The sequence below is a fragment of the Eulemur rufifrons genome, chromosome 30 (assembly GCF_041146395.1).
Source record: "Eulemur rufifrons isolate Redbay chromosome 30, OSU_ERuf_1, whole genome shotgun sequence".
Classification (NCBI taxonomy): Eukaryota; Metazoa; Chordata; class Mammalia; order Primates; family Lemuridae; genus Eulemur; species Eulemur rufifrons.
The window spans coordinates 86,632,578-86,655,190 of NC_091012.1; the positions used below are offsets into that span (position 1 = coordinate 86,632,578).

Sequence of the window (22,613 nt, forward strand, 5' to 3'; positions counted from 1 at the left end):
TATTATACCTTTTCATAGATTTGAGTACAGGTGACATTGTTTAAGACAGTCCACCATTATCACTTTTCTCATTGTGTTTTCCTTCCCATCCCATTCCTTGTGTTGAACCAATGCACCATTTGTAAATTTGCAGACAGTTTTTCTGCCATCATCTGTAGTTTCTTCAAACTTCTCTCCTGGTTTACAGGAAAACTGTGTTTTTAAAGTACTCACAATTCTTATGGTGAAGGATTTGCTGTCAGAAGTGATGGTACAATCTGGCTTGGCCACTGCACCCATGTTTCACAGTGCCACTCCCACTCCTACTTCTTTCATATATTCATTAAAGTCTTGACTATGTACCAGATGCCATCTTTCTACAAACTGCTGAGTAGTAGCCATGGTGGGCATGGACAGGCAGGGGTGGGGAGTGGGGTTTTGTTGGGAAGTGGGTAATGTAGATGGCCGGGGTGGGAGGGTGCAGGGTGGATGCTTTGCTTAACCCCTGCTTGTTCCCCTTTCCCCTAGGGCAGGAGGTACAAATCAGCTCCACCTGCCCGTGGATGCAAGGGCTCCTTGGGCGTATCCTGCTAGCCAAGTTGCTTTATTTTAAAAATAATATGCTATTTAAAAATTATGTTTTTCAGATTTAAAAAATAGGCTAAAATATTGGAGATAAAGCTATGTGAATTTATCCATTTCATTTTTTATGGAAAAAATTTAGGTTATTTCCAAATTTTCTCTAGTACTAACAGTGCTGCAGTTTGTACATGACTTCACTTGTATCTTAGTGGCCATGAACACCACCACCTTTCTTTTCATTAGTTTTTTTTTTTTTTGAGACAGAGTCTCACTCTGTTGCCCGGGCTAGAGTGAGTGCCGTGGCGTCAGCCTAGCTCACAGCAACCTCAAACTCCTGGGCTCAAGCGATCCTACTGCCTCAGCCTCCCGAGTAGCTGGGACTACAGGCATGCGCCACCATGCCCGGCTAATTTTTTCTATATATATTTTTAGTTGGCCAGATAATTTCTTTCTATTTTTAGTAGAGACGAGGTCTCGCTCTTGCTCATGCTGGTCTCGAGCTCCTGACCTTGAGCGATCCACCCGCCTCGGCCTCCCAGAGTGCTAGGATTACAGGCGTGAGCCACCGCGCCCGGCCTTTTCATTAGTATTTGCATGATATATCAAATGCCTTTTTAAAACGTTATCATTTTAACTGTTCTTAAGTGTACATTTCAGTGGTGTTAGGTACACGGACAGTCTTGTGCAGCCATCACCCCTCTTTATTTCCAGAACTTTTTCATCACTCCAAACAGAAACTCCGTAACCCATAAACAACTCCCCATTCCCCTCTTTCCCCTCCAGCTCTTGATAACCTCTATTTTACTTTCTGACTCTACAAAATTTGCCTATTCTAAATATCTCATATAAGTGGACAAAAGTGATCCTTTTCTCGTGTCTGGCTTATTTCACTTAGTATAACGTTTTCAAAGTTCATCTCTGTTGTAACGTGTATCAGAATTTCATTCCTTTATAGGGAATTTCATTCCTTTTATTCCATTGTATGTATATACCACATCTTATTTATCCATTCATCTATTGTTGATGGACATTTTGGTTCCCACTTTTTGGCTATTGTGCATAATGCTGCAGTGGACATTGGTGTGCAATGTTATAATAACAATGCTTGTTATTTTCCTTTTTTTTTTGTGGATAATGGCTTCCTAATGGGTGTGAAGTGATACCTCTTTGTGGTTTTGATTTGCATTTCCCTAATGACTAGTGATGTAGACCATCTTTTCATATGCCTATTGGGCCATTTCTGTGTCATCTTCGGAGAAATATCTGTTTAAGTCCTTTGAACATTTTTCAATTGGATTGTTTGGGTTTTTGTTGTAGGGGTTCTTTATATGTTCTGGATATTAAACTCTTATCACATATATGATTTGCAAATATTTTCTCCCATTCTGTGGGTTGTCTTTTCATGTTTTTTATAATATCCTTTGAGGCATAAATTTTTTTAATTTTGATGAAGTCTAAGTTATTTTTTCTTTTGTTGCCTATGCTTTTGGTGTCATATCTAAGAAAGCCAATGTCATAATTTCCTCTGTTTTCTTCTAAGAGTCTTACAGTTTCAGCTCTTATGGCTTTGATGCATTTTGAGTTAATTTTTTTTATGTGGTATCAGGTAAGGGTTCAACTTCATTCTTTTGTATACATGTATCCAGTTTTCCCAACACTATTTGTTGAAAAGACTATCTTTTCCTCGTAGAATGGTCTTGGCATTTTTGTCAAAAAGCAATTGACACATACATGAGAGTGTAAGGCTGGTGGCAGGTACCCCTCCCTTCCCTAATGAAAAAAGAAGCCCCTCCTATCCCTCAATACCCGCCCCAAAGCTGAAACAAAGAAATTCCTCACTCCTCGCACCGACATCTCCTGGCTGAAGAAGCTCCCATCCCCCAGCCCTAAGAACCTATATAAACCCACTCAGACTTCTGGGCAGGGCGGCTTCTCTGGGTCCCATGGGTCCCGTGAGGCTCGCCCGGTTCCCTCTCTGGGGGACTCGTTACCCCCACCCGGGAGCACCCCAATAAAGCCTCTTTACCTATCCCTTTCAACTCTGCTCGTCTTTCTTTCTCTGGCGCCGGATACTTCAAAGAAACCTTACAGAGAGTTTATTTCTGGGTTCTCTATTCTATTTCATTGGTCTATGTTTGTCCTTTTGCCAGTACCACAGTTTTGATTACTTTAGCTTTGTAGTAAGTTTTGAAATCAGGAAGTGTTAGTCCTCCAATTTTGTTCTTTTTCAAGTTGGTTTTGGCTGTTTGGGATCCTTTGAGATTCCTTATGAATTTTAGGATAGTTTTTCTATTTCTACAAAAAATGTCATTCGGATTTTGATATGGTTTACATTTAGTCTGTGGATTGTTTTGTCTTGTATTTTTAACAATATTAAGTTTTCTAATCCATAAACATGAGATGTCATCTTTAATTTTTTAGCAATGTTTTGTCGTTTTCAGTGTACAAGTCTAACCTCAGTTTAAATTTAGTCCTAAGTTTTTCATTTTTCTTGATGCTATTGTAAATGGAATTCTTTTCTTAATTTTCTTTTCAGATTGTTCATTGTATAGCAGTGCAACTGATTTTTGTGTGATGATTTTGTGTCCTACAACTTCACTGAATTTGTTTATTAACTTAATTTTTTTGTGAAATCTTTGGGGTATTCTACATGTAAGATCATGTCATCAGTGAACAGAGATCATTTTACATTTTCCTTTCTAATTTGGATTATAATACTCTGTTTTAAACAATCATGAGAACAAAAATTTTAAATTAATTACTGTTGATTTTTTTTATAATAAGACCATTTTGGTGAATATACCCATGATCATTTACCCAAATGTCAGAGACTGTATGGTCCCTTGCTATATCTTTTTTTTTTTGTTGTTGTTGAGACAGAGTCTCACTCTGTTGCCCAGGCTAGAGTGAGTGCCGTGGCATCAGCCTAGCTCACAGCAACCTCAAACTCCTGAGCTCAAGCGATCCTCCTGTCTCAGCCTCCCGAGTAGCTGGGACTACAGGCATGCACCACCATGCCCGGCTAATATTTTTTATATATATTTTTAGCTGTCCATATAATTTCTTTCTATTTTTAGTAGAGATGGGGTCTCGCTCTTGCTCAGGCTGGTCTCGAACTCCTGAGCTCAAAGTATCCGCCCTCCTCGGCCTCCCAGAGTGCTAGGATTACAGGCGTGAGCCACCGCGCCCGGCCCCTTGCTATATCTTAAAGACAGCAGCCCATCTATGGGAACAGGTAGATGAATGGGTGAGAATAAAAGGTAGTTTTGTAAGATGTTACCATTGTGAGAAACTGAGTAAATTATACACAGGGTCTGTCTATATTATTTCTTATAACTGCATGCACATCTGTAATTATCTCAAAATGAAAAGTTTAATTTAAAAAAAGGCTAGTTCCTCTGCACATATACTTCTCCAAAAATAATAGACTACATATGTGCGAAGAGTAAAAAAAACACTAATAATTTTTTGAATCCCATAATTCCTTCTGGGAAAAAAACCACAAAGCAGTAAAATATTCAAGGGAAAGAACATGGGCCATAGTTTAAAAAGTGACATTTGAACTTAAAACTTGTCTGAAATCCAAGCATTTGTTACTTGGTTGGTTTACATTTTAGAAATTTAGATTTAATTTTTGGATTCAATTGTAGATAGGCAGATAAGATCTCATGGGCTGTTATCTGCATCAACTTCCTGTTGTAATTGTTGGAATGTGAACCCAAAGGCTGAACCCACTCTTCTCTAAGGGAGATTTTTAACTACTCTGAAAAGATACATTTAAGGACTTTCACCTAGCCTAGAGTAATGCATAGTACTAGATGAGTCAGCTTCAAGTTTTGCTAGAGGGAGGAAGAGAGTGACAACTACCTGTGGTTGTAATGAAAAATTTAACTTGTAATAGTTTACAACCATAAAACTGTTAAGTTTAATGTGTGCTCTTTTGCCTTAAGAAAAGATTTTTCAGTTTACAAAAAGGATTAGTGAGTTATACAGTTGGTTTGGTGTGTTTTAAATACCATTTCCAAAAATAGGACCCATTTCCAAGGACCATCTCTAAAGTGTGACTTTATAAATGAGACAAAATTTAAAAATCGGTGTCAGAACTTATATATGCAAATGAATAGTTCCTCTCTAAATATTCACCCTGGGAGGCCACATTGATATTAATGATGTTTTCATTAATGTTAGTCCCTGAGGATATTTTGGGAACTCTCCTTTGATAACCAGTTTAGAAGTCATACAAGAAAATAAATCTTCAGAAATACTTCACATTTTGGCAAAAAATTAGTTTTACCCAACTTGATCATTTTGCATTATTCACCGTATTGGACTCTAAGTGACATCTGGCTGTTTCCAAAAAATCATACCCTCAAAAAGTGAAGCTTTTACAAATGAATGGGCAGCATTAAGTATCAATTTTTTTTTCTACCATTGGACTTCTACCTGTTCTCATAATTTATTAGGTTGGTGCAAAAGTAATTGTGGTTTCGGACCATGAATTTTAAATAATTATAACTAGGCTCAAACACATCTTTATTAATCAAAATAGGAACCATTACAATCAACACATTTTTTCCAACAAGAAATAAGTTTGTTTATTCCTATAGCGTAAAAATCTGTACTTTGGGATTTGATGAACTCTTGGAAAGCATTTGCTGCATCCTGCTGGTTGTGGAAGCGTTTTCCCTGCAAAAAGTCATCGAGATGCTTGAAGAAGTGGTTGTCATTTGGCAAGAGGTCAGGTGAATATGGTAGATGAGGCAAAACTTCGTAGCCCAATTTGTTCAACTTTAGAAGTGTTGGCTTAGGCCGGGCGCGGTGGCTCACGCCTGTAATCCTAGCACTCTGGGAGGCCGAGGTGGGCGGATCGTTTGAGCTCAGGAGTTCGAGACCAGCCTGAGCAAGAGCGAGACCCCACCTCTACTAAAAATAGAAAGAAATTATATGGACAGCTAAAAATATATAGAGAAAAAATTAGCCGGGCATGGTGGCGCATGCCTGTAGTCCCAGCTACTCGGGAGGCTGAGACAGGAGGATCGCTTGAGCTCAGGAGTTTGAGGTTGCTGTGAGCTAGGCTGACGCCACGGCACTCACTCTAGCCTGGGCAACAGAGTGAGACTCTGTCTCAAAAAAAAAAAAAAAAGAAGTGTTGGCTGGGCGATGTGCGGTTGGGTATTGTCGTGGAGAAGAATTGGGCCCTTTCTGTTGACCAGTGCCAGCTATGAGCATTGCAGTTTTCGGTGCATCTCATCAATTTGCTGAGCATACTTCTCAGATGTAATGGTTTTGCTGGGATTCAGAAAGCCGTAGTGGATCAGACTGGCAGCAGACCACCAAAGAGGAACCATGACCTTTTTTGGTGCAAGTTTGGCTCCAGGAAGTGCTTTGGAGTCTCTTCTTGGTCCAACCACTGAGCTGGTTGTCGTATAAAATCCACTTTCATCGAACATCACAATCCGAAAGAGAAATGATTCATTGTTGTTGCATACAACAAGAGAAGACAACACTTCAAAATGATGTTTTTTTTATTTTTGGTCCGCTCATGAGGCACCCACTTACTGCGCTTTTTCACCTTTCCAATTTGTTTCAAATGCCAAATGACCATAGAATGGTCGAGGTTGAGTTCTTCGGCAACTTTTTGTGTGGTTGTAAGAGGATCAGCTTTGATGATTGCTCTCAGTTGGTCGTTGTCAACTTCTGATGTCCGGCCACTGCGCCCCTCATGTTCAAGGCTCTCGTCTCCTTTGTAAAACTTCTCGAACCCCCACTGCACTGTAGGTTCATTAGCAGTTCCTGGGCCAAATGCGTTGCTGATGTTGCGAGTTGTCTCCACTGCTTTCTGACCCATTTTGAACTTGAATAAGAAAATTGCTCAGGCCGGGTGTGGTGGCTGACACCTGTAATCCTAGCTCTCTGGCAGGCCGAGCGGGCAGATCGTTTGAGCTCAGGAGTTCTAGACTAGCCTAAGCAAGAGCAAGACCCCGTCTCTACTAAAAAAAAAAAAAAAATAGAAAGAAGTTAGCTGGACACTAAAAAATATATATGTACATAAAAAATTAGCCGGGCATGGTGGCTCATGCCTGTAGTCCCAGCTACTCAGGAGGCCGAGGCAGAAGGATTGCTTGAGCCCGGGAGTTTGAGGTTGCTGTGAGCTAGGCTGACGCCACAGCACTCTAGCCTGGGCAGCAGAGTGAGACTCTGTTGCAAAGAAAAAAGAAAATCGCTCAGATTTGCTTTTTGTCTAACATCATTTCCATAGTCTATAATAAATATAGAATAAAGAGCAAGTAATAAGTCATTAGCAAAAAAAAAAAAAATAAAGCAAGAAATTTGCATTAAAACAATGTATAACATAACCACATTTATTTAAGAATGTATTCCAGTATCAACTGGGAAATTTCAACAATGCTAAAACTGCAATTACTTTTGCACCAACCTAACACAACAGAAATATGTTTATGCCTCCAAGTGCTGTCCTTCACAAAATAAAAAGTTGTGCTGATCATATTCTCATATTCTCTTGGTTTTATTTTTAGAGTGTGATGGTACTATTGATAGGCTGCACTAGTTTATCCATATTCTTAATTTTGGTTACCCACAGCATAAATTCTTGCAATAGGTGGATTGCTGTGATTTCTGGGAATGAATGGGGCAGTCGTAATTCTGCAGGTTTGCTGTACGCCTTTCATTTCTAGAGAACAGCTTTTCTCTGGTGGGTCCATTGATGGAATAAGATATAATATGACACTATTCATTCTTGTTTTTGAATTTTGATTCTGAGGAATTTTGTAGGCTGTGAGTTGACATGTAGCATCATTTCCTCAGGTTACATTTTGCAGCTTAACATGATTAAAGACACTGAGTGACCTGACGACAAATTTTTTGTACATCTGACTCTTATCTAAAGAAGAGTTATTGGCAAAAAGTAGACATCATACCCTCTTGGTACCTTCCTTCTAGAGTCAAAGTTTATTTCAAAATTTTATAAAACAACCTTCTCCACTAAAAGAAAACAAGCAAATACTCACACAAGATCTCCAGTTGTAGGATGTCTGTTATATCTCATTTCTTTTTCTTTTCCTAAGTATCTTGGGTTCTTCTAACTAAACAGGGGTAAATCATGCAGAGGGGCCAGTGGTTTTTGGTTCTCAATACTAGGCCTGCATGAGGGTGGCCCAGAAAGGTGTGACACAGCTGCAACCTCATTTACAGTATTTCAATTTGCATTTTTTCATTAATGGTGAAGTTGAAGTGTTTGTTCTCCCATAGCAGTTTTTTAATATAATAAGTGTTTATCCTTTTATGTAAAATTTCAAGCTAGTTTTCCTTTTAAATTTTGGTTGTGAACTTGTTTTGAAGGTATGTGCACAAGTCTGGTTTTTTTTTAATGTAGTTAAATAGGTATGTATTTTCTTGAATTTCTGTCTTGGTTTTGGGGGGCAGTTTTTATTGAGATAAAATTCACATAACCTAAAAGTCACCATTTTAACCATTTTAAAGTATAAGTTCAGTGGGTTTTTTTTTTTAAGTAAATTCACAATGCTGTGAAACCATTGCCACTACCTAATTCTAGAATATTTTTACCACCCTGTAAAGATACCTTGTATCTTCCAATTCCCCTTCCAATTCCCCTTGTAACCACAGTCTACTTTCTGTCTTTATGGACTTGCCTATTCTGGACATTTCATATATGTAAATGGAATCATAAAATTTGTGCTTACCCTTGTAGCATAATGTTTTCAAGGGTCATCCATGTTTTATCATGTATCAATATTTCATTCCTTTTTACTGGGATATAATCCATGGATATACTGCATTTTGTTTATCCATTCATCAGCTGATGAGCATTTGGATGCTTTCCACTTTTTGGGTTATTATGAATATTTTTGCAGTGTGGGCATATATTTCTCATGGATATATAACTAGAAATAGAATTGCTGAGTCACATTTGGTAACTCTGTTTGACTTTTTGAGTAACTACCAGACTGTTTTTTCATGGTGTCTATACCAGTTTACATTTCTTCCATTAATGTGTATGGGTTCCAATTTCTTGATATCCTTCCCAACACTTATATTTTGTTTTTCAAATTATTATTATCATATTCATCTTATTGAGTGTAAAATGGTTTCTTGTTGTGGTTTTGATTTGTATTTCCCTAAGGACTAATGATCTTGAGCATTTTTTCATGTGGTCGTTGGCCATTTGTATATCATCTTTAGAGAAATGTATATCTGAGTCTTTTGCCCATTTTAAAATTGAGTTGTCTTTTTATTGTTTAATTGTAAGAATTCTTTATATATTCTGGTTATTAGACCCTGATGAGATATATGATTTGAAAATAGCTTTCTCCCATTGTGTAGGTCGTCTTTTCATTTTCTTGATGGTGTCCTTTGATACACAAAAGTTTTAAATTTTGATAGAGTCAGATTCATCTATTATACCTCTTGCTTTTAAGTTTAGAAAATTTTCTTTTTGAAAAAATAGGGTGGCTGGGCATGGTGGCTTACGCCTGTAATCCTAGCACTCTGGGAGGCCGAGGCAGGAGGATTGCTTGAGATTAGGAGTTCGAGACTAGCCTGAGCAAGAGCAAGACCCTGTCTCTACTAAAAATAGAAATAATTAGCTAGGCTTTGTGGCTGGTTTTGGCGAGTGCCTGTAGTCCCCGCTACTTGGGAGCCTGAGGTAAGAGGATTGCTTGAGCCCAGGAGTTTGAGGTTTCTGCGAGCTATGCTGATGCAGTGGCACTCTAGCCCAGGTGACAGAGTGAGACTCTGTCTCAGAAAAAAAAAAGGGGGGCAAATGTTTACTTTCTGCATTTAAACTTTTAATTCCTTATAACTCTTTTGAATTATAGATGTACCTATTATATAACTTAAGTTTATGCTATAAAATTTATTTTTTATTTTTTTTCCAATTTATTTACTTATTTTCTTTTTAAAAAAATTTCAGAATATTATGGGGGTACAAACATTTTGGTTACATATATTGCCTTTGCATCACCCAAGCCACAGCTGCAAGTGTGCCCATTCCCCATACAATGCATTCCCCACCCATTAGTTATGAGTTTACTCATCCCCTCCACTCCCCTCCCACCGGCCCAGCACCTGATGAATATTACTTTTATGTGAACACCTAAGTGTTGATCAGTTAGTACCAATTTGATGGTGAGTACATGTGGTGCTTGTTTTTCCATTCTTGTGATACTTCACTTCAAAGAATGGGCTCTAGCTCCACCCAGGATAATATAAAATTTAGTTACATAAATATTTCCCAGGGAGACTGAGCTCTTCTAAGTCCTGTTTTATGTTTTATTTATCTTTATGTCAGTCAATTATACAGTTATCCTGTGCCAAGTAGAAGATAGTACTGCTGAGGCCTTCTAGAGAGTAAGTGCTCAGTAAATACGTTTGATAGATTACTGAATTATTTTTTTAAATGACGCAAAACAAAATCTTGGCCTCCCTTTTTTTGGATGTTGGCAAGTTTAAATCTTCCTTGAAAATGTGATCTACGTATATATTTTGGTTTCTAAGACTTTCCAAGTACAGGGTATACACAAGTGAGAAGAAATAGTAACTAAAGTGCTTAGTGGTAATATGACAAGGTATGTCCAAGGGGCCGGGCGCGGTGGCTCACGCCTGTAATCGAAGCACTCTGGGAGGCTGAGGCGGGCGGATCGCTCAAGGTCAGGAGTTGAGACCAGCCTGAGCAAGAGCAAAACCCGTCTCTACTAAAAATAGAAACAAATTATCTGGACAATTAAGAATATATGCAGAAAAAATTAGTCAGGCATGAGGTGGCGCATGCCTGTAGTCCCAGCTACCCAGGAGGCTGAGGCAGGAGGATTGCTCGAGCCCAGGAGTTTGCGGTTGCTGTGAGCGGGGCTGACGCCATGGCACTATAGCCTGGGCGACAGAGTGAGACTCTGTCTCAAACAAACAAACAAACAAACAAAACAAAACAAAAAAGATATGTACAAGGAACAGCTATTGATTGTGAAGTAAGAATGGGTATAATTTAAATATGAATACCTTTTGGCCTTTTATCCCCCCCCCAAGTTTTTTTTTGCTTTCTTTATAAACTCTTTTGTGGTAGGTGGGTTTATTATTTCTTACAAATTGGGTTAAGAGTAGTATTTTGTGATACATCTTAAATCATTTAACACAAAGTAAAGTTTAACTTCTGTTTAAACACGTCAGAGCACATTGAAAGATCTCAGTATCTTGGAAGTGTTTAGTGGATAGTATCAGCATTTTCCTTAAATGATATTTTGATCCCAGGTAGTTGTACCTATCCCAGGTAGGTTGTGTTACTCATATTTTTATATCCTCAGTACAATAAAATTCATTTTACTTTGAATATGCCTATTTTCAGAAGACTTACCATATAGATAGGTTTTCTTTTTGTTAGAGCTTTATATTTAATTAAATACATGGCAGGTTAATTAAGGGAATTCTTTAAATTTTTGTTTTAATAGTGAAAGCAAGTTGAATACATTGGTGCAGAAGCTTCATGACTTCCTCGCACACTCATCAGAAGAATCTGAAGAAACAAGTTCTCCTCCACGACTTCCTACGAATCAAAGCACAGGTAAATTGAAGAAGAATGTGCTATATCTTCTAGTCTTCTTTCCATTTAATTTTTAGGGGGAACAGCTATTAAAAGGTTTTCAGTTTGTGGAAAATGACAGATTAGCAACCTTTATAAAAGCCTCTGTTATGTATCTTTGCTAATATCTGACATAGGAGATTTTAATTTTGGTAAGTAAAAGTGTAAGATTGTATGGTTATAGAAACTTAGAGAAGGAAGCACTTATTATGGTTTTATGCATAATGGAAATGTCTTATAGAATGGCTGATGAATGTTGACTGTAAAAAATAGATAGTATTAGAAGAAGCAGGAGTAGTATAGAAATATATTATCTTAGCAGTTATTTGTGTATTAGGAGTGAAATTTTGATGTTGTTTGATCAGTGGTCCCCAACCTTTTTGACACCAGGGACCTGTTTCATGTAAGACAGTTTTTCCACGGGGCGGGGGGGGGGGGTGGTGGGTGTTGCCACCTTGGCTCCACCTCAGATCATCAGTCGTTAGATTCTCATGGGGAGCAGGTGACCTGGACCCTTTGCATATGCAGTTTGCAGTGGCGTTCACGTTCCTATGAGGGTCTGATGTGGCTGTTGATCTGACAGGGGAGGAGGGTGGGGTTTGGGAGGTGATGGACCTATGGGAAAATGATAACAATGAAATGATTTCTTTAAAGGGCAAAAATCATGGAGTGTACTCACTCAAACCTAGATGGTGTAGCCTACTACTGCATACCTAGAGTATATGGTATAGCCTATTGCTCCATTCTGTAGTGAAGTGGCTCAAGCATAGCTCATTGCAGCCTTGAATTCCTGGGCTCAAGTGATCCTCCCACCTTGGCCTCCCAAAGTGCTGGGGTTACAGGTGAGAGCCACTGCACCGGGCTCATTGGGTGATTTTGTCATTGTGCAAAAATCACAGAGTGTACTTACTCAAATCTAGATGGTGTAGCCTACTACACACCTGGACTATATGGTATAGCCTATTGCTCTTAGGCCACAAACCTGTACAGTATGTTATTGTACTGAATATTGTAGGCAATTGGAACACAATGATAAGTATTTGTGTATCTAAACATATCTAAACATAGAAAAGGTTCAGTAAAAATACAGTATTATAATCTTATGAGACCACTGTCACATATGCGGTTCATCATTGAATGAAATGTCTTTATGTGGTATGTGACTGTGATTGCCACCAAAGAACTCTATATTCAGTGAAAACATCCTTCAAAAATGAGGAGTGGAATAAAGACATATCTGGACAGATAAAACGTGATCACTTGATGTCAGCAAACCTACCCTAGAGGAAATACCTCTACATTGGAGTAAATCAAAGGTTTTCTGAAATCAGAAGGAAAATAATTTGAAATGGCAACACCAAAATACAGGAAGTAATGAATAACAATGGGAAGGGTAAATATGTGAGTAAAACTAAATACGTACTGTTATCTAATCCACAGTTTTTATTTTTCTTTCATCAATTGCCCCAATAATGTTGTTCATAGATAATTTTTTCCTCTTTAAATCCAGAATCCATTTCAAGATTATATATTGAATATAGTTGTCATGTCTCTTTAGTCTTTTTAAAATCTGAAGCAGCTTCTCTGTTGGGACTATGACATTTTTGAAATGTACAAGTCTGTTACTTTATCGAATGGCCCTCAATATGGGTTGTTTAGTTATAATTAGATTCAAGTTATATGTTTTTTGGCAGGAATACTAGCTAAAATGGTATTATGTTCTCAGTGAACCTATCACAGTGCATGTGATATGATTTGTCCCTTTAATTGATGATGTTAATTGAGACTTTGTTGTTTTTGCTAGATTAATGCACTGTAAAGTTGTGATTTAATCCTTTGTAACTAATAAGTAATTTGATTGTGAGCACTTTGAGATTACTTAGGTATTCTTTTTTATTGTCAAAAGTTAACTTAGGCCGGGCGCGGTGGCTCACGCCTGTAATCCTAGCACTCTGGGAGGCCGAGGTGGGCGGATCCTTTGAGCTCAGGAGTTCGAGACCAGCCTGAGCAAGAGGGAGACCCCATCTCTACTAAAAATAGAAAGAAATTATATGGACAGCTAAAAATATATATAGAAAAAATTAGCCGGGCATGGTGGTGCATGCCTGTAGTCCCAGCTACTCGGGAGGCTGAGACAGGAGGATCGCTTGAGCCCAGGAGTTTGAGGTTGCTGTGAGCTAGGCTAACGCCACGGCACTCACTCTAGCCTGGGCAACAGAGTGAGACTCTGTCTCAAAAAAAAAAAAAAAAAAAAAAGTTAATGTGTTTTCTATTGCAGATGACCACAAATTTAGCAGCTTAACTCAAATTTATTAACCCATAGTTCTATAAGTCAGGAAGCCAGTGGGCTTTGCTGGGCTTTGCTCAGCATATCACAAGGTCAAAGTCAAGGTGTCAATAGGACCATGTTCCTTTCTGAAGGCTCTGTGGAAAAATCTATTTCCAAGCTCATTCCAGTTGTTGGCAGAATTCACTTCCTTGTGATTATAGGTCTGAGGTGCCTGTTTGTCACTCATTATTGGCCAGGATCCTCTCTTTCAGCTCCTTTCAGCTGTCCTCGTTTCTTCTCACATGCCCCCACTCGGTCTTCAAAACCAACAACAGCACATTGTCTTTCTTAGGGTTTGAATCTTTCTGATATACCTTTTGCTTGTTGCTTCTGCTGCTTTCTACTATCAGCTGGAGAAAATTTTCTGTTTTTAAGGAGTTCTGATTTGATTAGGTCCCCTTCCCTCTCACCTCCTCCCAATAATCTCTAATTTTTAAAGTCACTTGTGCCATATTACATAACACAGTCATGGGAGTGATAGTTCATCACATCGACAGGTTCTAGGGATTAGGATTAGGGATGTGGAATCTTGTGGGCCATTCCTAGAGATGCTATCACAGCATCCATTTATGTGTCTTGGTTAAATGGTTTATAACTATGATAGCTTCAAGATGGTGATGGTTATAATCTGTCATTTCTTCTATGTTTCTTAGTTGATCTAATTCTGTAAGGGAGAGGTTTATGTTCTACCTTCTCTATTTATTATATACTCTTTATTTTTCCATGAATATTATCTTACTATCATTATTTATTTTAATGTTGAAATTGCACCAGTTTTGGCTAGTGGGAGCTTCATCTGGATGGCTCCTGCTGACCTTTTTACAAGTCCTCATTATTTCTTGAGCACTTTTTGTACTTTCTGCCTCCACAAGAAGTTCAAGCCTTATTTTCCACTGTCCCTTCCCCAACCTGAAATCAGTTATTTCTCCCAGGTGTTATGATTCCTTTTAGTGGGATATGGTATTTAGAACCCAAGATCAGGGTGCATGATATGTGCTCATTGCCACATGTCTTTGCTTCCAGGCTGTTTCATAGAGAAAGCCAATATATGTGTTCCATTTTCGTGAGCTGATATTGGTATTTTCAATTCTAATTTGGTACCAGAGACTTCATTTAGTCTTCCCCTTTACAGAATTTTAACTTCTTTCTTCAACAGAAAGAAACTTGGCTCCTCAATTTATATATTCATTTGCCCAGTCCTCATCGTACCCACATAGTTTCAGAATTGCCAACCATACCACCACATTGAAGAAACCTTAACTAGGGTTCAATATTTGTTTAAAGTTCTTTTCATTTTTAAAATGAAGTTATATTGTCAGAGTCCTGTGTTCACCAGTTAGTTGAGGAGTTCTTCTAGTAGTGGCAGACTAACAGATATCACATACCAATACCTCTTATAAACTCTGGGCAACATACTGAAGGAACTAGATATTGACAAAAAGCAAACAAACTGGAGGGGAGTCAACCAACAGAAGAAGGAAACCCAATGGCTGAATCCCCCCCACTGCCTTTTTTTAATGTAAATTAATCCATTCATTATAGGCTAATGATGTTTGAAAAGGTGGATCTTCTATTGGTCTTTCAGTTCCTTCAGTCTTCTGATGCTGGACTTTACTCTGACAGCACAAGTGGTGTTCTAGGTCCAGGCACCACCCGCTATGGTTTTCATGTAGGAATCACAGTTCCAGATCCCCACAGCTCGTCTCTTTGTCCTGATTTTGCCACAGAAGGAGCAAGTGTACTTGGTGTGCTGGCTGATTTCAATTTTCTTCACCATTTTTCGGAGGGAGGCCCCATAGCTGGTCCTGTATTTACTGACAGTTCCAACCTTCTTGGTGCATTTAACCATGTCACCAATAACCAGGTCCAAGCCCAGAGAGAGCTGAATTCCCCATTATTAAGCCTTTTTGCCTCAAAGAAAGATCCAGTTAGCTCTGTCAGTGGCAGTTAAGATTGAATAAAAATGTGCAGTCTTACTGGATGTGGTATAAAGGAAAAAATTTAGGGGGACTACAGTGGCTGTAAAGTAAATGGAGAGATCCCACCTAGAAGATAGCCACAGAATGGGAGCCCCACATTCTGCAGAAAACAAAACAAAACAAAACAAAACAAAACAAAACAAAATCTCTACCCATGCTCTGGCTGAATTGCCTAAGATTAGCTGAGATTCCGGGTAGTCCCGTTAGAGCTGAAAGAACAGAACAAAGCTTTCAGCTGTTTCCTACTATAGGGTGGATAGTTTGGAGTTTAATTTCAGGTAAGTTAACTATTTGTTGTAACAAAAGTGTCAACTGTTTGGAGGAATGTAGCAATTTAGTGTCTTCAATGTATTCTCAATGTCCAGTATCCAATCAGAAATCCTAGACAGATGAAGAAAGGAAATGTGACCCATGCTCAAAAGGAAAGGGATCAATAGAGACCAACTCACATGTTGAAATTAGCAGGCAGAGTTTTCAAGTAGTTCTTATAACCATGCTCAAGTACAAAAAGGCAAATAAATATGTTTATGATGAATTGACAGATAGGAAATTTCAGTGCAGAAATAGAGACTAAGAAACATTTGAAATTTCAGTGCAGAAATATAAACTAAAAAAAGTTTGAAATTCTAGAACTGAAAAATTTATTTTCTGCATAACAAATCATTGTATTTAATAGGACATTTGAGATAGCCAGAAGTATCAGTGAATTTGATAGACCAATAGAACCAATAGAAATTGTCCAATCTGAAAACAGAAAACATTGAAAAGTATATAGAACAATTTGTTCATCAAATCCTTTTCCCAAGAAACAACTATAAAACTGGATAGGTATCAACCAAACACATGTAAACAATGGAAATGTTTAACCCATATTCAGGAAAAAAGGAGACAGCAGAAAATCTGAGTTGGCTTAGTGTTTTGGAGTTGTCTGTATGCTAATCTTGCACATGTTTTATAGTATTTCAGGTTTGGGGGTGCTTATTTATTTATTTTCTTTTTCTCTTTCTTTTTTTTTTGTTTTTTAAACAGTCCCTGTAGGGACCGTCAAAAATTGCCAGTGCCGACTATATTGCAAGTCCTCATGGTGGGGTATTGGGAAAAGTTTTCAATTAGCAATAATTGTGCCTTGGATAAACCTCATTGGCTACGATACTGCCACTGTGCAAAGCTATTTATTTATTTTCATTTTTATTTATTTTTTTTTTGAGACAGAGACTCCCTCTGTTGCCTGGGCTAGAGTGCAGTGGCATCATAGCTCACTGCAGCTTCTAATTCCTGGGCTCAAGCAATCCTCCTGCCTTAGCCTCCGAAATAGCTAGGACTATAGGTGTGCACCACCATGCCCAGCTAAGTTTAATTTTTTTTTTTTTTGAGATGGAGTCTGTCTCACTATTGCTTGGGCCATTCTCAAACTCCTGGGTTTAAGCAATCCTCCTGCTTTGGCCTCCCAAAGTGCTGGGATTACAGATGTGAGCCACTGCACCTGGCTAGTGCTATTTTAACTTTTTTTTCTTTTTTTTTTTTGAGACAGAGTCTCACTCTGTTGCCCGGGCTAGAGTGAGTGCCATGGCGTCAGCCTAGCTCACAGCAACCTCAAACTCCTGGGCTTAAGCGATCCTACTGCCTCAGCCTCCCGAGTGGCTGGGACTACAGACATGTGCCACCATGCCCGGCTAATTTTTTTGTATATATATATTTTAGTTGTCCATATAATTTCTTTCTATTTTTAGTAGAGACGGGGTCTCACTCTTGCTCAGGCTGGTCTCGAACTCCTGACCTCGAGCGATCCACCCGCCTCGGCCTCCCAGAGTGCTAGGATTACAGGCGTGAGCCACCGCGCCCGGCCTATTTTAACTTTTATTATTTTAAAATTTAGATTCCACTAAATTCATTGCAGGTATATAGAAATTCAGTTGACCCTTTTATGTTGACCTTGTAGCTGGTGAACTTGCTGAACTTACTAGTTCTAGGAGACCTTTTTTCCCCTCATGTAGATTCCTTGGGATTTTCTATTTAGATAGTCATGTTGCCTGCAAATAGGGACAGTTTTATTTCTTCCTTTCCACCTGTGTGCCTTTTAATTCCTTTTCTTGCCTCATTGTGCTGGCTAGGGCTTCCTATATCTTCCAGTATCGTATTGAAGAATAATGATATTAATAGCACACATCCCCTTGGTATTACCAATCTTAGTGGGAAAACATTCAGTCTTTCACAATCAAGTATGATGTTTGCTGTGTAGGATTGTTGTATTAATAAATGTTCTTTATCAAGTTGAGGAAGTTCTCCTCTATTCCTAGTTTGCTGGGAGTTTTTTTAAAACTGAAATTTTTGTTGAGATAATTGTAGATTCACCTGCAGGTGTAACAACTAATACAGAGAAAATTCTTGTGCATATTGCCCAGTTTCCCCCAATGGTGACATTTTACAAAGCTGTAATAGAATAACATAACCAGAATATTGACATGGATAAAATCAAACAATCTGATTAAGATTTCCTCTGTTTTACTTATACTTGTGTACATGTATGTGTATGTTTATTAAGTTCTATATAGTTTCATTACCTGGATTCATTCATGTATCTACCTCCACAGTGAAGATAAAAAACAGTTCCATCACCACAGGATTTCTCATCTTGCATTTTTATAATCGCATCCACCTCCCTCCCCTCACCCTTTCCTGTATGTAACACCTGGCAACCACTAATCTATCCTCCATTTTGAAAATTTTGTTATTTCAAATATGCTATATAAATGGAGTCATGCAGCAAGTAACCTTTTGGGATTGGGGTTTTACATGTATCAATAGTCCTTTCCTTTTTATTGAAGAGTAGTATTCCATGGTGTGGATGTACAGGTTGAGTAACCCTGATCCAAAATCCAAAATAATCCAAAATCTGAAACTTTTTGAGTGCCAACATGACACTCAGGAAATGTTCATTAGAGCACTTCAGGTTTTGGATTTTCAGATTAGGGATGATGAATCAGTAAAATCCAAACAAACTGTTATAATGCGAATGTTCCAAAATCTGAAAAAATCTGAAATCTGAAAGATTTTTCATCCCAAGCATTTTGGATAAGGGATAGTCAACCTGTACCCCTGTTTGTTTAACTATTCATCCTTTGAAGCACATCTGGGCTGATTCCAGAATTGGGTTGTTAAAATTAAAATTGATGGGGAACATTCGTGTAGAGGTTTCTGTATGAACTTAAGTTTTCTTTTTTTTTTTTTTTTTTTGAGACAGAGTCTCACTCTGTTGCCCAGGCTAGAGTGAGTGCCGTGGCGTCAGCCTAGCTCACAGCAACCTCAAACTCCTGAGCTCAAGCGATCCTCCTGTCTCAGCCTCCCGAGTAGCTGGGACTACAGGCATGCACCACCATGCCCGGCTAATTTTTTCTATATATATATATATTTTTTTTTAGCTGTCCATATAATTTCTTTCTATTTTTTTAGTAGAGATGGGGTCTCGCTCTTGCTCAGGCTGGTCTCGAACTCCTGAGCTCAAACGATCCGCCCACCTCGGCCTCCCAGAGTGCTTGAACTTAAGTTTTCATTCCTTTGGAACAAATGCCCAGGAGTGCAGTTGGTGGGTCATGTGATAGTTGCATGTTTGTTTTTTTAAAGAAACTCCTAAACTGTTTTCCAGAGTGGCTGTACTATGTTATATTCTCACAGGATTGTATGAGTGATGCACTTTCTCCACGTCCTTGCCAAATTTGGTGTTAACACTATTTTAAAATTGTAGCCATTTTGATAGATATTTAGTGATAATGTACTGTGGTTTTAATTTGCATTTCTTTAATGTATACTAAAATTTTAAACACCTTTATTGAGATATAATTTACATACTGTACAGTTTGCCCATTTAAAGTATAGAATTCAATGGTTTTTAATATATTCACAGATGTGTGCAATCATCACCACAGTCAGTTTTAGAACATCTTTATCTCCTCAAAAGGAAACTCCATACCTTTTAGCTGTCACCCTCTAGCTCTAAGCAATTACTAGTCTACTTTCTTGTTGTTACAGATTTCCCTATTTTAGGCTTTCATATGAATGGCCTCATATAATATGTGTTTTTTTGTGACTGATTTCTTTCACTTACCATAATGTTTTCAAGATCCATCTGTATTGTAACATATATTAATACTCCATTCCTTTTTATGGCCAAGTAATATTCTATTATATGTATATACCACATTTGTTTACCATTGATCCATTTGTGGACATTTGGCTTGTTCCCACCTTTTGGCTGTTACGAATAATGCTGCTACAAACATTGGTGTACAATTTTAAGTGTAGCCATATGTTTTCCTTTCTCTTGGGTATATGCCTAGGAGTGGAATTGTTGGATTTATATGGTAACTATGTTAAGTCATTTGAGCAAATGTCAAACTGTTTTCCAAAGTGGCTGCACTATTTGACATTCCCACCAGGAGTATATGAAGGTTCTGATTTCTCTGCATCCATGCCAACAGTTGTTAATCTGACTCTTTGATTGTAGTCATCTTAGTGCATATGAAGTAGTATCTCATTGTGACTTTAGTTTTCAACTGCTTGAAGGCTAATGATGCTGAGCATTGTTTCATGTGCTTATTGGTAGTTGTATATGTTTCTTGGAGAAATGTCTATTCAGATTCTTTGCCCAGTTTTTAAATGGGTATTTGTGTTTTCATTGTTGATTTTAAGAATTCTCTATATAGTCTAGATTTTTTATTTTGGTAAGATATGTATAACATAAAAATTACCATTTGAAGCAGGCGTGGTGGCTTGTGCCTGTAATCACAGTTACTCGGGAGCCTGAGGTGGGAAGATAACTTGAGGCCAGTAATTTAGGACCAGCCTGGGCAGCACAGCAAGACCCTATCTCTAAAAATAATGTAAAAAAATACCATTTTAACTGATTTTTTTTTTTGAGACAGAATTGCTTTGCTGCCCAGGCTAGAGTGCAGTGGTGTCATCATAGATCACTGAAATCTCAAACTTCTGGGCTCAAGCAATCCTCCCGCCTCAGCCTCCTGAGTAGCTGGGACTACAGGTATATGCCACTATGCCCAGCTAATTTTTTAAAAAATTTTTGTAGAGACAGAGTCTTGCTGTGTTACTTAGGCTAGTCTTGGACTCCTGATCTCAAGAGATCCTCCTGCGTTGGCCTCCCCAAAGTGCTAGGATTACAGGTGTGAGCCACTGTGCCTAACCCATTTTAACTAATTTTAACTGTACAGTTCTGTAGAATTAAGTACAATTGTTGGGCAACTGTCATTACGATCCATCTCCAGAACCTTTTTCATCTTCTCCAACCGAAATTTTTTACCCATTAAACAGGAACTCCTCAGTGCTCCCTCTCCAGCCTTGACAACCACCATTCTGCATTCTGTTTCTATGAATTTGACTACTCTACGAATATCATATTAAGTGTAATCATACAATATTTACCCATTTGCATCTGACTTATTACTTAGCATATCTTCAGGGTTTATCCATGTTATAGTACATATAAAAATTTCCTTCCTTTTTAAGGCAGAATGCCATTCCTTTATATACCACATTTTGTTTATCCCTTCATGTGTCAGTGGACACCTGGGTAGGATATGTGATTTGGCAATATTTTCCCCCATTGTTTGTCTTTAATTGAAGCACAAAAGTTTTTAATTTTGATGAAGTCCAATTTATCTACTTTTCCTTTTGTTGCTTGTGCTTTGGTGTCATATCTAAGAATCCATTACCAAATCCAAGATCATGAAGATTTACTCCTATGTTTTCTTCTAAGAGTTTTATAGATTTAGTTTAGTTCTTACATTTAGGTCTTTGATTTATTTTGAGTTAATTTTTTGTATATGTTGTGAGGTAGGGGTTCAACTTCATTATTTTGTAGGTGTCTATCCAGTTGTGCCAGCACCATTTGATGAAATACTATTCTTTTTTATTTTTTTTGAAAGACTATTCTTTCTCCATTGAATGGCCTTGGTACTCTTGTCAAAAAATCAGATATATGAATTTATTTCTGGACTCTTGATTCTATCCAATTGATCTTTATGTCTGTCCTTTTGCCAGTACTCCACAGTCTTGATTGTCATTGTTTTCAAACTTCCAGACAATAGTCTTGATTGTCATTGTTTTCAAACTTCCAGACAATAGTCTTGATTGTCATTGTTTGCAAACTGAAAAACAGTGGTAATCAAGAACATGGAGTCCTGGCAAAATCAGGATGTATGAGTCTTCCTTATTTTTCTTTTTCAAGATTATTTGCCTATTCTTAGTCCCTTTGAATTCCACATGAAGTTTAGAATGAGCTTGCCAGTTTCTACAAAGAAGTCAGCTAGGATTCATACATGGTGTCTATAGATTAGTTTGAGGAATATTGCATCATAAGAGTGTTGTCTTCCGATTTATGAACATGAGGTGTTTTTCCATTGATTTAGATCTTTTTTTTTTTTTTTTGAGACAAAGTCTCGCTCTGTTGCCCATACGTGAGTGCTGTGGCGTCAGCTTAGCTCACAGCAACCTCAAACTCCTGGGCTCAAGCAATCCTCTTGGCTCAGTTTCCTGAGTAGCTGGGACTACAGGCATGCGCCACCATGCCTGGCTAATTTTTTGTATATATATTTTTAGTTGTCCAGCTAATTTCTTCTATTTTTTAGTAGAGACGGGGTCTTGCTCTTGCTCAGGCTGGTCTCGAACTCCTGACCTCGAGCAATCCTCCCGCCTCAGCCTCCCAGAATGCTAGGATTACAGGCATGAGCCACCATGCCTGGCCGATCTTCTTTAATTTTTTCAACAATGTGTTATAGTTTTCAGACTGTAACTTTTGTATTTCTTTTTGTTAAATTTATTTCTAAGTATTTTATTCCTTTTAATTCTATATTGTATTAATAGGTGGAATTTTTTCTTAATTTCATTTTCAGATCATAAGTTGCAAGGATGTAGACATACAATTGGTTTTTACATATTCTTGTACCCTTCAATCTTCCTGAACTCTATTAATTTTAATAGTTTTTAAAATGGATTCCTCAGGATATTTTGTGTGCAAGATAATGTCATATTCTAATAGGGATAGTTTTACATCTTCTTTGTCAATCTTGATGCCTTTTGTTTCTTTTTCTTATATATTTACTCTAACAAGAATCTCTAGTGCAAA

At 38.0% G+C, this 22,613-nt stretch overlaps 1 protein-coding gene, 1 non-coding gene and 2 pseudogenes across 3 annotated transcripts in view; 1 reads left to right on the forward strand and 3 right to left on the reverse strand.

Moving 5' to 3' along the window:
- Positions 1-22,613, forward strand: part of ATRX (ATRX chromatin remodeler) — a 216,863-nt gene that overhangs the window by 30,628 nt on the left and 163,622 nt on the right. For both annotated transcript variants that reach the window (XM_069464119.1, XM_069464120.1), the window contains exon 2: positions 11,040-11,152. In XM_069464119.1, coding sequence (XP_069320220.1) covers positions 11,040-11,152 — 113 coding nt within the window. The remainder of the gene's footprint in view (positions 1-11,039; positions 11,153-22,613) is intronic.
- LOC138378708 (fatty acid-binding protein 5 pseudogene) lies at positions 3-381 on the reverse strand (annotated as a pseudogene).
- On the reverse strand, positions 15,070-15,348 carry LOC138378575 (large ribosomal subunit protein eL43-like; annotated as a pseudogene).
- Positions 16,508-16,648, reverse strand: LOC138379207 (U4 spliceosomal RNA). The gene has a single exon (XR_011231993.1). It is a non-coding gene; the product is annotated as a U4 spliceosomal RNA (small nuclear RNA).